The sequence below is a fragment of the Chenopodium album genome, chromosome 24 (assembly GCF_948465745.1).
Source record: "Chenopodium album chromosome 24, dcCheAlbu1.1, whole genome shotgun sequence".
Lineage (NCBI taxonomy): Eukaryota > Viridiplantae > Streptophyta > Magnoliopsida > Caryophyllales > Amaranthaceae > Chenopodium > Chenopodium album.
In genome coordinates this window covers 30,120,201-30,135,632 of record NC_137857.1, presented here as the reverse complement: position 1 = coordinate 30,135,632, position 15,432 = coordinate 30,120,201, and the positions used below count along the sequence as shown (strand labels likewise).

At 38.0% G+C, this 15,432-nt stretch overlaps 1 protein-coding gene across 1 annotated transcript; it reads left to right on the top strand.

The window, feature by feature from the left end:
* The first annotated feature begins 11,067 nt into the window (after window positions 1–11,067).
* Window positions 11,068–12,714, top strand: LOC145610794 (uncharacterized). The gene has a single exon (XM_081666086.1). The coding sequence runs from the start codon at window positions 11,068–11,070 to the stop codon at window positions 12,712–12,714; it is 1,647 nt and encodes a 548-aa protein (XP_081522212.1).
* The last annotated feature ends 2,718 nt before the right edge of the window (window positions 12,715–15,432 follow it).

The window sequence follows — 15,432 nt, the reverse complement described above, 5'->3', positions numbered from 1 at the left end:
CACCAGTACCATTCTCATTCCCTCCCGCAAGCTGCCTTTTCGCAACCATTGCTAGAACTTCATCCACTCTCAGGTCCATGAGCTGCAACATCTCTTTGACAGCCTGCACTGCCTCCTTACAAATGGAAGCCTTAGAGCAAATAGGTTCGTACGTCCCCATAAGATTGTGATAATTCCTCACTTCATCAGTAGTCAATGGATCATGGTAAGCAACTTTGACTCGTGTGTGTTTTCGTTGAACGTCCTTCCTCCAACGACGGAGTACATACTTCTCAGGAACAACAGTTACTCCATTGAGGTCATACACAAGAATCATATGTCGACATATGATCCCATGACACTCAAAGTGTTTACAGTCACATGAAACTTCATACGTACTACTATCATATACAACCCGATAGCATCTACGAATCTTTGTCACCGCATCCTTCTTCGCATTCTTAGGCTTGATCCAAACACGGTCTTCGATAATAAACTCAATTAGATTAGTACCAATTTCATACTGATCTACAGGACGAACATACAACATCTTCTTGCACTGTCCCTGCACTTCTTTGAATTTTGCATCCGTATAGCATTTTTGAAACAACACCTCCGCTGGGAAGTCAGTCACTAAATGCCTCACATACCGTTGTGTGTTCGAGTCTGCCATTCTTTCGGCCTCGGCCCTTACTGTCATAGCATCGCAGTACCGAATAACAAAATGAGACAACGTAGTATGCTTGTCAACATACCCTTTAAAAAAATGATTGAAACTCTCTGAACGTTGAGTCGTTTTCATCCCAGCCCAGAATAAATGTTTCAAATACGCGGGAATCCACATTACTCGTTCCTCATACAGCCCTATTCAATTCAATATAACTGCAATTATTAGTTTCATCCAATATACACTAATTTACGACAAATACTAAGTGACACAAACAAAGACAGCTACAAAAGCTTCTGCTACATGTACGTACTAATTGCAGTGGTACATTAAAATTGTCATTGGAACAACAAAAATAACCATTGGGATAATACTACTACTCAGTGGTACATAACGCAAAGACCAATATATTTACTCAAATATTCAGATCATCAACACCCCTAAAACACATACAAAATCATGAGTAACTTTACTAAGAGACCATAAAATATAAACCATTGGGTGGAAGAAACTGACCCTCTAGCCAAGCGTTGTCTTGTAGCTCGTAATGCTCAATTGCATCACACCATCGAGCTTCAAATTCATCAGCATCTAAACTACCATATATGAGGCTATCAAAGTCGTCCTTTAAAGCTTCATAATCATCGGCATCATCACGCTTCACATACTTACCAAATTTCTGCAAAATGTGCCATATGCACCACCTATGGGTCGTTTCAGCCATTGTACAATGCACAGCTTTCCTAATTGCCGGATCTTGATCTGTCAGAATAGCTGTAGGGGCTTTACCGCCCATACAATGCAGCCATGTCCTCATCACCCACTCATACGTTTCTGCTGTCTCTCGAGAGATCAATGCACAACCAAACAATATACTCTGCCCGTGGTGATTCACACCAAGAAATACAGCAAAGGGAAAATGGAATTTGTTAGTCAAGTACGTACTATCAAAACAGACAACATCGCCAAACTCCTCATAGGCATCTCTGCTCCTCGCATCCACCCATACAACATCTTGTAAGGAACTATCCTTCCCAAACCTACACAGATGGAAAAAATTTTGATTATCTGCACTCATTTTGTTGAAGTACTCAATCATCCCATTTGCATCACCCTCGGTAAGCTCCAGCCTCTTTTTCTCCTCCTCAGCCACCGCATTCGTCAGGTCTTTTTGAGTAAAAGTCAACTGATCCACTCCATTCACCTGCCTACCAAAACAACCGTACATCTGGGAAACCTTCACCCTTGACTTCTTCGCAGAAACCACCTGTTTCACCAAGTGCTTATGTTTGGTAACCAAATCATGCTTCCTGTACATGGAAACATCCTTGGACTTTCCCGGTGTAACTACATGACCAGTGTGCTCCAAGTTCACCTTACGCACAACCCAATTCCCTTCTGCATTAACACTTGCATACAACTCCACCTCACATCCACACTTTTTTGTTTTCCTTTGTACAACTGTCTCCTCATCCTGAATCAAACCTTCCTTCAGTGGATCAACTTTACGCTTCCTAGAAGCTTTTCCGTAGCAGTCACAGGTCCACTTAGCATTCCTCCGCTGCTTACAACACTTTCCAGTACCCAATTCCTTCTTCACCTTCACCCATCCAGAAGCAGCCCTCACTATTCCAAATCCCTTTTGCCTAGCATAGCTCCAGAAGTAAGTATCTAACTCATCCCAACTACCAAATACCATGCCCAAATTTGGGGGTGGTATTTCCTCTTCATCACCAAACACAGTTCGCACCATTTGCCTGCCCCTCTTTGGTGTTGTGAACCCTTCACCATCAACTTCGTTTTCACCATGAAGTGACTCATAATCTGACCCCAAATTTTCTACACCATGAACTGACTCAAACTCTGACCCCTGAGTTTCTCCATCATCTCCTTCTCCCATTTCATTCTCCTCCTCCACCTCCTCCTCATCCCATTCTGTAAATCCATCCTCACTCCCTAACCCCTCATCATACACATATACATCATCCTCACTATCATCTCCAACTGGCTCATTTCCAACCTACAACACATATACATCCACATCTCATTCTAATGGATCATTATAGAACCAAACAAAACAATACAACCAACAAAAAAATCATGCATTCTGCCCATATTCAAAATAAACCAAAATTTTAGAACAAATGCCATCACAAAATACATAAAAAAGGAAAAATCAACATTAATATACATCTACTCCATCAATTGAAACTACATTAGCTTGCCATCAATTACAAACAACAACAACAAAAATAATTACAACTGAAAAACAAACTAACCCCTACTCCAAATTCATTACCCACATAACAATGTACACAATACTTACTCAGTTAAATACTACCCCTACCAATAACCCCCAGCATGATTACTCAATTTCAAAATACTCAATACAAACCCTAACCTCTCTCCTTAACCAAGCTTTACTCTTTAAATTTCGCAATTGCTTTGATTCATTACCACATTCTCGCTAAGAAACTAACAACAACGCTTTAAATTGCATAACTTACCGTCTCAGAGTCGAATCTCAGCTCCCTTGCACAACCATGCCCATCTTCTCCATCTTCACGAATTGCTTCCGCCAGATCGACACCCAAAATATCTTCTAGCCGATTTCTCATTCTACTCATCCACTGTTGCTCTTACGAATTCACGAGTATTTGACAAAAAAAAAAATTTGGCTTGCTGAGCTACTCATCGTCGCCATTGATGAAGAGCTTCCATGTTTTTATTTTTTGTAAAAGTAACTGACATGCATTTTTACCTTAGTAATGTTTTCCCGCTTCTTCTTTTCACTCCCCGTTACACTACAGTTGCCCCGTTATGCTAATGGCCCACTTACATGATATAAAGTTACAGCTAATTGCAAAATTGCCATCCTATATGCTTCCTTCACCCATAGGTGCTATGCGCCAAGACTTAACCGTTTTTCCCTAAAGTAACTTTCCTTTAATAGTGTGTTGCATGAATTGTGACATTTTCTTTTTAGGGAAGTGTTGCAAGTAAAAGAAAACATAGGAAATATATTTTTAATGATTTAACTCTTACGAATAGTGTTTAGACAGTTATATCCACTAAAATGTTTATTTACTTATTTGCCCTTATTAATGTTAATTACTTTTTTTCATTAATCTTAAAAATAGTGTGCAGACATTTTATTATACTCTAACAATATTTGTGTACATATTTTCCTTGATTTATGTTGTCATCAACTAGAAGGGATCTCTGATCGTGACTATTTGTGATTTACACATCACCTACGTTAGCCACCCTATGCTAGTCATATTAGACCAAATCAACTAAAAGTTTGAGCTGATTGTTGAGGCCTAAAAATATCTTTAATACTCTGTATATCAAATATATCCAAACAAGGCACATTCAAAGCATAAGAAACCTAATATTGATTAGCTGGCCCTATCAAGTAGAGGTGTAAAAATAACACCTTACCTGACTCGATCCGAATGCAACCCGAAAAATATTTGATTCAGATTTAGACTCGTGTGGACACAATAATTTAGCATTACTCAACTTTCAAATTTACCCAACCTAACCCAACCTAATCAGATCATTATCTAATTGACACCTCTTCTTATCTTTACTTATCGAGGTTTTTGGCTCCAAAGAAGTCCTTAGCCCATATTAGAACTGAAAGTGAACCTAATCCGAGGTGATTTTTGTATTTATTTTTTCGTAAGTACACAAGCGTATCATTAATACTAAAAAACGGCATATACATTAATTTAGATACATTATTTTAAAAATAGACCCCCTTAACTAGGGAAAACAAAAACAAAACAGGAAGAAAACAAACACCCAAGCCTGAGGTGTTCCACTTGACATTCAGCACAACATTATTTTCACGGTATAAAATGGCCACAAATGGATGATTTTACAGTAGTTGTTTGAAAAATGACTACCATATTATTTTAATCATATATAAGATGATCGGTTCATATTTTCACGGTATAAAATAGCCACAATTAGTCTTATAATATCTGTAAATATAAATTTTGAAAATTTTAATACAACATAAAATAATTTTTATATTAAGAAACTATAAAATAAGAATAAAAATACATAAATGAAACTGAAAATTTGATAAATAGAAATAAATGTTGATAATACTATTTAATACCATTAAAAAAGTAATATAATTTATTACTTGGAAAAAATATGTCAATTATAAATTATATAATCATTAAAACATTACAATAGTTATATTTCAAATGACTACTGTAGATCGACCCTTAAAACTTCTACAAACTAAACTAAATAAATTATTTTTGTTGTCACTAGTTTGTACTTATTAGATTTATTTCAATGTATGTCATCCAAATACTGATTTTTTATAATTATATTCATTTCATAATATATGTATATACAAAAATAATTAAAAAAATAGTATTAGGGTTTGTTCACATTAACTGAACTGAACTGAACCGAACCGAACTGATTGTTGGAGCTGAACTAAACTGATCTTATTGGAGCTGAGCTGAGCTGAAATGAATATTTTATGATAGAAGGAAATTAGGAGGTGAACTGAACTGAACTGAACTAAACTGAACTGATTGGAGCTAAACTGAACTAAACTGAAATTAAGTGAATGTGAACAGGCTCTTAGTCAATTTTTCATGTTGTTAAACACAGGCCTGGGCCACACCCGCAAACCAAGAGAGAGAGTCCACTTCACAAGTCCAAGGAGGTTCCATCCCAAAACCATATGGCAATAGGAGGAGTAGCCCCTTAGCCTTATAAAGTGTTTAACTCTCTCTTCTTTAAGAAATGTGGGACTCTTACATGTGTTACTTGGTGGGATATATTTCAACACTCCCCCTCACATGTAAGGTCCCTTTAAACTCAAGGATCACTTGATCCAATTCAATTTGGCCCAGAATACTTAATGTCATTAAAGGTCCCAAACTTGGGCCTGACAATATACACAAGTCATTAGAGGTCCCAAACCGTGGGCCTGGCTCTGATACCATGTTAAACACGGGCCTGGGCCACACCCGCAAACCAAGAGAGAGAGTCCACTTCACAAGTCTAAGGAGGTTCCATCCCAAAACTATATGGCAATAGGAGGAGTAGCCCCTTAGCCTTATAAAGTGTTTAACTCTCTCTTCTTTAAGAAATGTGGGACTCTTATATGTATTACTTGGTGAGATATACTTCAACACATGTTAACAAATATGAAGTATTTTTATTTTATTTAATCAAAGAGAGTAGTTAAATAGAGTGACAACAAAAATAATTTATTTAATTTTTTATTTTATTTTTAAAATAATATTTTCATTTCATCGTTTTCAACCCTTCCCCGCTAAGATGGACACAAACTAGTGATACTTTATGGACGATATCCATAAAACTGCATTAGTCAAGTTATGCTTCAAAGGGTTGATAATCAACGGAATGAACATGTCAAATGTTTCAACAAACATAATTAAAGTGATGCACTATATCCACTAGCTACTACCTAGTCAATAAAGTACTGTTGATAGTGGCTCTTTGCCATTAATCTTCAATTTTGTCGACTATATAAAATTGACTCCATTTATTTATTTATTTCAAGTAGGTAAATAGAAAATCATAATAATCTACACGAATCAATTTGTCCTAGATCAACAAGCAATATCGTTGGAATTTCCTCCCATCTCAAAGAGCTGAGAGCTTCATCATTCATCACATAAATACTTCGTATTAAATAGCTTATTACCGGGAGATGTGATCATGCATTTATGTGGGACTCTACACAACATGACATCCTAACATATTTTGTCCACGATTGATATAAATCTTATGAATATTATTTGAATAATAAACTGTTTTAAATGTTTATTTACTTTTTTTTTTTTCTTATAAATGGTATTAATGTATTATCCTATATATTTTATGTATACTACGCGGACATATTGATAGAGTATAAAACATATTTTTAAACCTCAACCATCAGCTTAAACTTTTGATTGAGTTAGTTTTCTAACATGGTATCAAGAGCCCATGTGACAATAAGGTCGCATGTTCGAATCTTATCCACCCCTCTTTTCAAAGTAGAATATTAAGCACAGGTATGAGGTGGTCCCATGTTGCATCCACACTTCTAGCCCAACGGGCTTTCGTGTGAGGGGGCGTGATATAGTATAAAACATATTTTTAGGCCTCAACCATCAGCTAAAACTTTTTGTTGAGTTAGTCCCTTACCACATTTATACCTCTTAAAATATGAAATTCCATGGTAATCATTCTTAAATGACTATCATTATACTAATTTATTATTAATTGATTTTGATTTATTTTTTTGTCAAATTTAATTATTAATATTTTTTCGTATATTTAAAATTATTTTTATTATATTTTTGTATATTTTTATATTATTTATTTTTCAATTTCAATAATAACAAAAACTCAACTTTTTAAATAAATTAGGAAAATTATTATAAAATTCAAAAATTATTTCAAAAATAAAAAATGATTTTTAATTATTAGACAAATGATTTATAATTAATTTTGACATTAAAAAGTAAATCAACATTAATGAATAAAAAAATTATTATAATGATAGCCATTTTCAGGACAACTACCCTTGATTTATCCAAATATTTGAATGCACATTTTCCCTCATTATAGTCATTAATGCTACCAACACCTAAACTTCTGAATTAAGGCCAACTGAGAGATTTGCGGATATCATTAGCGGTAACGCAACAATTGCATTTGTTAGCCTCCTTTGAAACAAAAAAATTTAACGATTGCAAGATTTGAAAAACAACGTATAGCATATGCAAAGAAAGAATCTGGGTGAATATTCGAAAGAAGATTGGTGAATCCATTACATAATATCGTCATTTTTTTTTTTTTTTAATCAGTATTACATGTTTTTTGGATCTAAAAATCAATCATCAATAGAGGAAACAAAAAAATAATATATTGTCATCATCAACCCACTACAAGAAATTCGACTTTGGACAACGACTAAACTCAAAGTCATTTTATGTACACAATTAATATACAAAAAAAATATAAAATTGATAAATGATGTTGATGATGATTAAGGTCAAATTCAAAAAAATGTAAGAGATAAATTCAAATAACGTAGACTTTAAAATACATACACGGTTAACAATAAAAAAAAAAGTATTTCAAAAAGTATAAGGGATATTTAAGGAAAATAATACAATGATAAACCAAATATAGTATGTAAACTATATAAGAGATAAATGAACATTTAGCATATAAGAACATATTAACAAATAAAAATAAAATATATAATATGACACTCAAAGAACATTTTTATACATATGTTAAATATCATAAATTATAATTTAAATAACATATAGTTCATACCCAAAAAACATAATGATTAAACTCAAAGAATATATTATGTTCGCATTCTTTGCAAATGTCTGTAAAATTTAATAATAAAAATTTCATATAGAAAGGAGTTTAGTGTTATTTTATTGGCCATTAAAAATTCAAATTGAGACCAAAACTGACCAAGAGTTAATTAAAGCATTTCATTTTATGTGCCAAAAAAATACCTCAATTTGCGTATTGTGATTTGCTTATTGCTAAAAAAATTGGTGAAACGATACTCTTGGTCTCTTGGATTCATTATAGAATTTAAGGATCGAATTTAATGTCAAACTTAAAATAAATAAATAAATAAATAAATAAATAAATAAATAAAACTTAAAATAAATAAATAAATAAATATATAAATAATACTCCCTCCGTTTCAATATGATAGTCCCATATGGAATCAATCACATAAAATAAGAAACGGAGAATATTTAAAATCTAACATTAAAGTAAAAAAAAATTCATAAATAGTTTTTCCTTATTTAAATTTTTTATTATGTTAGAAAAACATTAGCCATAATTGCCTAAATTAAGGGAGTAATTTCTTTACTTAAAGTCATATCATCAATTCACAATCAATTAATTTAACCAATAAGAATTTAATATGTATAAAATAGGAAATAAAAACTAAGGGCATGTTCACATTTACTGAACTGAACTGAGCTGAACTGAACTGAACTAATTGGAGCTGAACTGAACTGAATTGAGCTGAAATGAATATTTTATGAGAGAGGAAAATTAAGAGCTGAACTGGACTGAACTGAACTAAACTGATTGGAGTTGAACTAAAATGAACTGAACTGATTGGAGCTAAAGTGAACTGAACTGAACTAAAATTAAGTAAATGTGAACAAGCCAAAATATGAATAGATCTTTTTATAACGCTCAAAATAGTTTATGAGACTAACAAATTGAAACAGAGGGAGTAATTATATTACCAAACATATCTCATTTTTCATGCTAAAAAACGTATTGGTTGGTACTTGGTAAGCCACCACTTTCAAATCTAGAAAATTGCTCGGTTTGATATTTATGGGTTATTTGAGGCTTATGGATTGAACTTATACTCAAAATTAACAATATTTTTTTTAAACCATAAACGTCTTAATATAATAAACTGGCATGTTTTTGGTACATATATTATAAATTTATTTTCTAATTTTGATCTCAAAGTTAATCTTAATCAAAATGATCTTAATCAAAATGATCTTAAAAACCATAATTGAGCAATTTTATCAATATGAAATCACGACATGTAAAATGAGCCATTTTTTGGTATGCAAACTGTTGAATTTTCACATATTTTGACCCCGTATTTAACCCTTAAAAGCCAAAATAGTCTTCCCAAAATCTGAGCAATTTCATTATTTTTTGGGCATGCAATACGGAGTAGAATAGAACGAAATAGTGGATTTGTAGTAGCAACGGTGGATAAAATACAAGGGTAAGGTTGACAAAAAGGCTTTATGAGTATGGCTTTCAGTATGTAAGCCTTTATTTAATGTCAATCACCCATATTTATAGTTGAAGATGGAGGTTATTCAAAGAAATAACAAGAATAATTTAGAACACCATCATTCTTGTATGAACATTCTTGTAGCCATGAGTTTCTAGAATTTCCATGAATCATATCTTCTCGTTTTCTAGTGTCAACAGTACAATCTTTTAGATCATTATAGTGGCTTGCATGATAAAAGCAAGTAGAAAAATCTAGAAAGTTAAGTTCACTACAAAAAATCTATAGAGAACTCGAAAGCAATAATAACCATACTACATGTATGCGAAAACTTTATTAAATCCTCCACATAAATAATGGGTCTATAAAATTAGGGTCACACCCAACAACTAATTAACCTTAAACAAGTCAAGTCGATCCAAATTAACGAGTAATTAAAGCCCCAAGGGAATGAAGGAACGATAACTCGATAAGGGTGTATGAACCATTGGACCCCAAATGTCTCTAGTGAAGATCGTATCTCACAATCTAATGATATGGTGACACAACTGTTAGTGCAGAATTTTTATGACGCGTCAAGAAGGCACGAGCGTCGAAGAAAGGCGTCATTTAGGGAAGCAACTGACGTCCCGGAGATCCAGGGATCTGTTTGACCAGGTATGCCAGGATCATATTCAAGACCAGTCAATATAGCCGTTGCTTCAAGCCTCAGTCAAATGTTAGTTATACGGCCTCCTATAATCAGGGAAGGATAACTTCGGATTCTTAACGGCTAATTCATCAAGATTAGGTCACTCATCGATATATATATATATAGAACTTTGTAACTTAGAGGATTCATGGAAAAAAAGCAGATCATTCTTTACGCCTAAAAATACCTTGTAATCTTTGGATATTCATAGTGAAATCGGTGGATCTCTCCCACCCGCAGTTTTTCCCGTTTCTTTGGGTTTTCTGCGTCAACAAAATATCGTTGTGTTTTATCTTATTGTTTCTGTTCATTTGTTCAATCATAGTCTAATTGGTCTAGCCGTCGACGTCCCAGCCTAACGTCGTCCTTGACGATTTTTGGCATTAACAATTTGGCGCCCACCGTGGGGCCGACGACTAGATTTCCTTCATAAAATCTTAAAAATCCGCCCTTTTAAAACAGAATCCCTCCAGCAACATGGCTTCTTCAGGAGACGTGACGTTGGAGCAATTGATGCAAGAAGTCCGCAGAACTCAGGAAGAACTGGCAAAGCAAAAAGCCGAAAACGAGCGTTTGGCGACTGAGAGCCAGAGAACTGTGGATTCCCTGCGCAAAGAGTTAGAGTCTGTCAAGAGCAAAGCCCCAAAAAAGCGCCACAACACCAATGACATTTCTTCTATGATGAATCTGGATTCGGAAGACGACGTCGGTGATGAAGACGATGACGGGGACAAAGGAGAGGGTGACCGCAACTTCAACGAGGAAAGAGAAGTCGATCCAACAGCCCAGAAGCTGAAGCAGATAGATGCCCAGAATGCCAAGCTGCTGTGACTCTTGAAGAAGCTGCCAGGAGCACCGGTTCCAACCGTGACGGAAGAGCCAGATGGTTATGCCGCGTCACCGTTCGTGGACGAGATCTCCATGGCCGACATCCCTCGAAGATTGAACATCCCTCCACCAGCAAAGCTCTATGATGGAAGCACCTGTCCTTTCGAGCACGTCAATCATTACAAGCAGCGGATGTGGCAATACTCCATCCCGCGCGACATGCTCGAGCCTGTTCTCTGCAAATCTTTTGGAGCAACTCTTACTGGCCCTGCTTTAGAATGGATGTGTGATTTAAAAAGAGGATCTATTACTAATTTCCAAACTTTGTGTAACAGGTTCTACTCCAAATTCAACAACAGTTGCAAGGTGGAGAAGCAGACCAGCGATCTTTACCGCGTCGTGCAGCGTAGTGGGGAAACGATCAAATCTTACTTCGGACGCTTCAACAGAGAGATGATCGGCATCAAGAATTATGACGTCCGCACAGCCATCGAAGCCTTCAAGAGAGGGCTATTCCCCGAGTCAGAATTATACAAAGAGTTGACCAAATACCCATGCACGTCATTCGAAGAAGACAAGACAAGGGCTTTGGCTCAGATGCGTCTAGAAGATGATCTCGTCGCCAGGAAAGGCGTCAACAGCCTCAACTCATTCAACAACGATAGGGTAGATAAGAGACCCTCCAATCCCAAGAAAAGCTGGCACCGGAAGCCCTACGACAGACTTAGTCAGGTAAACAATGTCGATGATTATGATAATGCTAACCCTGCGACGTTAGTTGAAAATGACAGGTCAGATGCCGAATCATTCCCCGACGTAGCAGAGTATGGCTTATGTGTCGATATTGGGGGAGTAGTGAACGCCCTCCACTCGTTAGGGTCCGCAGCCAGATGGCCCAGAAAGTGCGACAAGCCCGAAGAAGAGAAAGACAAGACCAAGTGGTGCGACTACCACAGTGATCATGGTCATAGGACCGAGGACTGCAACGGTCTGAGACGTGGAGTGGCTTATCTATTGAAGAAAGGCTACCTGAAGGAGCTGCTGGGTAAAGGCAAATCGAGTAGAAAAGACGCGACTGACCAGCAACCCCCAAAGGGGCCGACCATTACCAAGGTAATTCACGTAATCTCTGGTGGATCAGATATATGTGGACTAACATATTCCGCAGCTAGAAAAGCAGCCAGGAAAGACGTGTCCGAAGAATCGATCCCAGAAGACGTCAGATCCAACCAAGACAAAGCCTTGGAGGCCATGACCATCTCATTCGACGACTGCGACCTTAGAGACCGCCGCGAGGAACATCATGACGGATTGGTCATCTCCCTTACCATAGGAAATTGTATGCTCAAAAGGGTCCTAGTTGATGGAGGAAGCTCAGCAAACGTCCTCTTCAAGAGTACATTGGAAGATATGGGCATAGATGCAAAGGACGTGGTCAGAAGATCTACGGTGCTGGTAGGTTTTAGTGGTGAAGCACTTAATACTAGTGGAGAAATTGTTTTGCCTACTTTTGCAGGAGGGGTCAACCTTCAAACCAAGTTCAACGTAGTAGATTGCCCATCGGCGTACAACGCCATCATCGGACGCCCGTGGATTCAAAAAATGAAAGTCGTCCCCTCAACTTATCATCAGAGCCTGAAGTTCCCTACAAAGTGGGGAGTCCAAGAGATCAAGGGGGAACCTAAAGAGGCCAAAAACTGCTACAGTTCAACAATGAAGCCATGCAAAATGACGGCGTAGTAATTACAGCACGGACCAGCGTCAAATGAACCAGATGAACTTTCCATTGACGAAATAGCGCTGGATCCTAGCAAACCAGAGCAAACCGTCAGAATTGGGGCTTCTTTAGACCCAGGTATGAGAGAAAACCTCATTTCATTTCTTAAAGCTAACGCAGACTGCTTTGCTTAGACACACGAAGATATGACAGGTATAAGCCCCGACGTCATTTCGCACAAGTTGAACGTCGATCCAAATCACCGTCCAGTGAAGCAGAAGCGTAGGAAATTCGCGCCGGAGAGAAACCAGATCATTAATGAAGAAGTGCAAAGGCTGATAGAAACTGGAAAAATCAGAGAAGTGAAATACCCCGACTGGTTGGCGAACGTCGTCGTGGTAAGCAAGAAGAACGGTAAATGGAGGGTGTGCATTGACTTCAACGACCTCAATAAGGCATGTCCCAAAGATCCGTTCCCTCTACCGCATATCGACGCGATGGTGGACGCTACGGCAGGACATGAGCTACTGACATTCATGGACGCCTATTCTGGATACAATCAGATACTAATGCACCCGGAAGACCAGGAGAAGACAGCGTTCATGACGGAAAAAGGTATATATTGTTATAAAGTTATGCCCTTTGGACTAAAAAATGCAGGTGCAACATATCAAAGGCTTGTAAACAAGATGTTCAAAGACCAGCTAAGGGACACGATGGAAGTCTACATCGACGACATGCTGGTCAAGTCTAAAAAGGCGTCAGACCACATCTCCCACCTCAAGCAATCCTTCGACGTCTTACGTCAATACGGTATGAAACTCAACCCTACTAAATGTTCGTTTGGAGTGTCTGCAGGAAAGTTCCTAGGGTATATTGTGACACAACGAGGGATTGAAGCGAGCCCTGATCAAATCAAAGCCATAATCAACATCCAATCCCCGAAGAACGTCAAAGAAACACAAAAGCTAACAGGACGCGTCGCAGCCCTGAACCGCTTCATATCCAAATCTTCAGACAAGTGCCATTTGTTCTACGACGTGCTCAGGAAAAACAAAGGGTTTGAGTGGACCGAACAACACGAAAAGGCTTTGCCAGATCTGAAGACCTACATGATGACCCCACCATTACTGTCCAAGCGAAAACCCCATGAGACGCTGGAATTATATTTGGCCGTCAGCCCAATAGCCGTCAGCGCCGTACTGGCAAGAGAGGACCAGGGGCAACAACTGCCCATATATTATATAAGTAAGTCTCTACTAGACGCGGAGACCAGGTATTCCTCCTTAGAAAAACTTATACTTGCTTTATATACAACAGTCAAAAAACTACGTCATTATTTTGAAGCTCACCCAGTGGTGGTGAGGACTAACTTCCCTATCAAGTCTGTGTTGCGTAGGCCAGAACTAACAGGTAGACTCGGCAAGTGGAGCATATATCTCAGCACATACAACATCACGTATCAACCCAGAACAGCTATAAAGTCCCAAGCGCTAGCCGATTTTGTGGCGGACTTCAGCCCGGAACTTGAGACGTCAGCAAGGAAAGAGTTGGTACTAATTAACAACGTCAACCAACAATCAACGTGGACCATGTTTTGTGATGGATCATCTAATCAGCGTGGAGCGGGGCTAGGAGTCGTGCTAAAGTCGCCACAGGGGGAGTTGATAGTACAGTCTATTAGTTGTGACTTCAAAGCAACAAATAACGAAGCAGAATACGAAGCCTTAATAGCGGGGATGAAAGTAGCACAAGAATTACAAGCTACAGGACTCAACGTCTTCAGTGATTCGCTACTGATCGCCAGCCAATTGAATGGGGAGTTCGCCGCTAAAGATTCCAAGATGATGGCTTACCTCGAAAAAGCAAAAACCATAGCAAAAACATTCAACCCATTCTCCATCAAGCAAGTCCCCAGAGATAAAAACACCCAGGCCGACGCCTTAGCTAACCTAGGCTCAACTCCTAGAAAATCACCTTTCTCCAGCATACCCCTTGTACACCTGACAGCGCCGTCAATTGATACCACTTCAGCACCAGACGTCATGGATATAACAGCCACAGACAATTGGACGACGCCCATAACGAAGTATCTAAAAGAAGACGTCCTTCCCGACGACCCCCTCGAAGCAAGAAAAATAAGGTATAAAGCGTCCCGATACACCATTTTACATAACGTGTTGTTTAAAGTGTCTTCAACAGGACTCCTCCAACGATGCTTGGTGGGTGACGAACAATGGGAAGCATTACAAGAGCATCACGATGGAGAATGCGGAAGCCACGCAGAAGCAAGAGGACTGGCGACCAAACTACTCAGAGTAGGCTATTTTTGGCCAACCTTGAGAAAAGACGCGGAGAAGTACGTCGCCAAATGTGATAGTTTCCAGCGTCACACAAGAGTGTCGCACCAGCCCCCAGAAGAGTTGCATCCAACGTTGTGCCCCTGGCCGTTCATGAAATGGGGGATGGACATCGTAGGCAAGCTACCTCAAGCTCCAGGACAAAAGGTCTTCATGTTAGCCATGACTGACTACTTCTCGAAATGGATCGAGGCTGATTCATTCGCCCAGGTACGCGACAAAGAAGTTATATCTTTTATATGGCGTAACATAATATGCAGGTTTGGTATCCCATCCGAAATCGTGTGCGACAACGGGTCTCAATTCATCAGCGACAAAACAAGAAGATTTTGCGAGAGATGGAACATCAAGCTATGTACGTCCACTCCCAGATATCCCCAA

Coding starts and splice junctions, on each gene's coding strand:
- LOC145610794 (XM_081666086.1), top strand. CDS start 11,068: ATGGCCGACATCCCTCGAAGATTGAACATCCCTCCACCAGCAAAGCTC.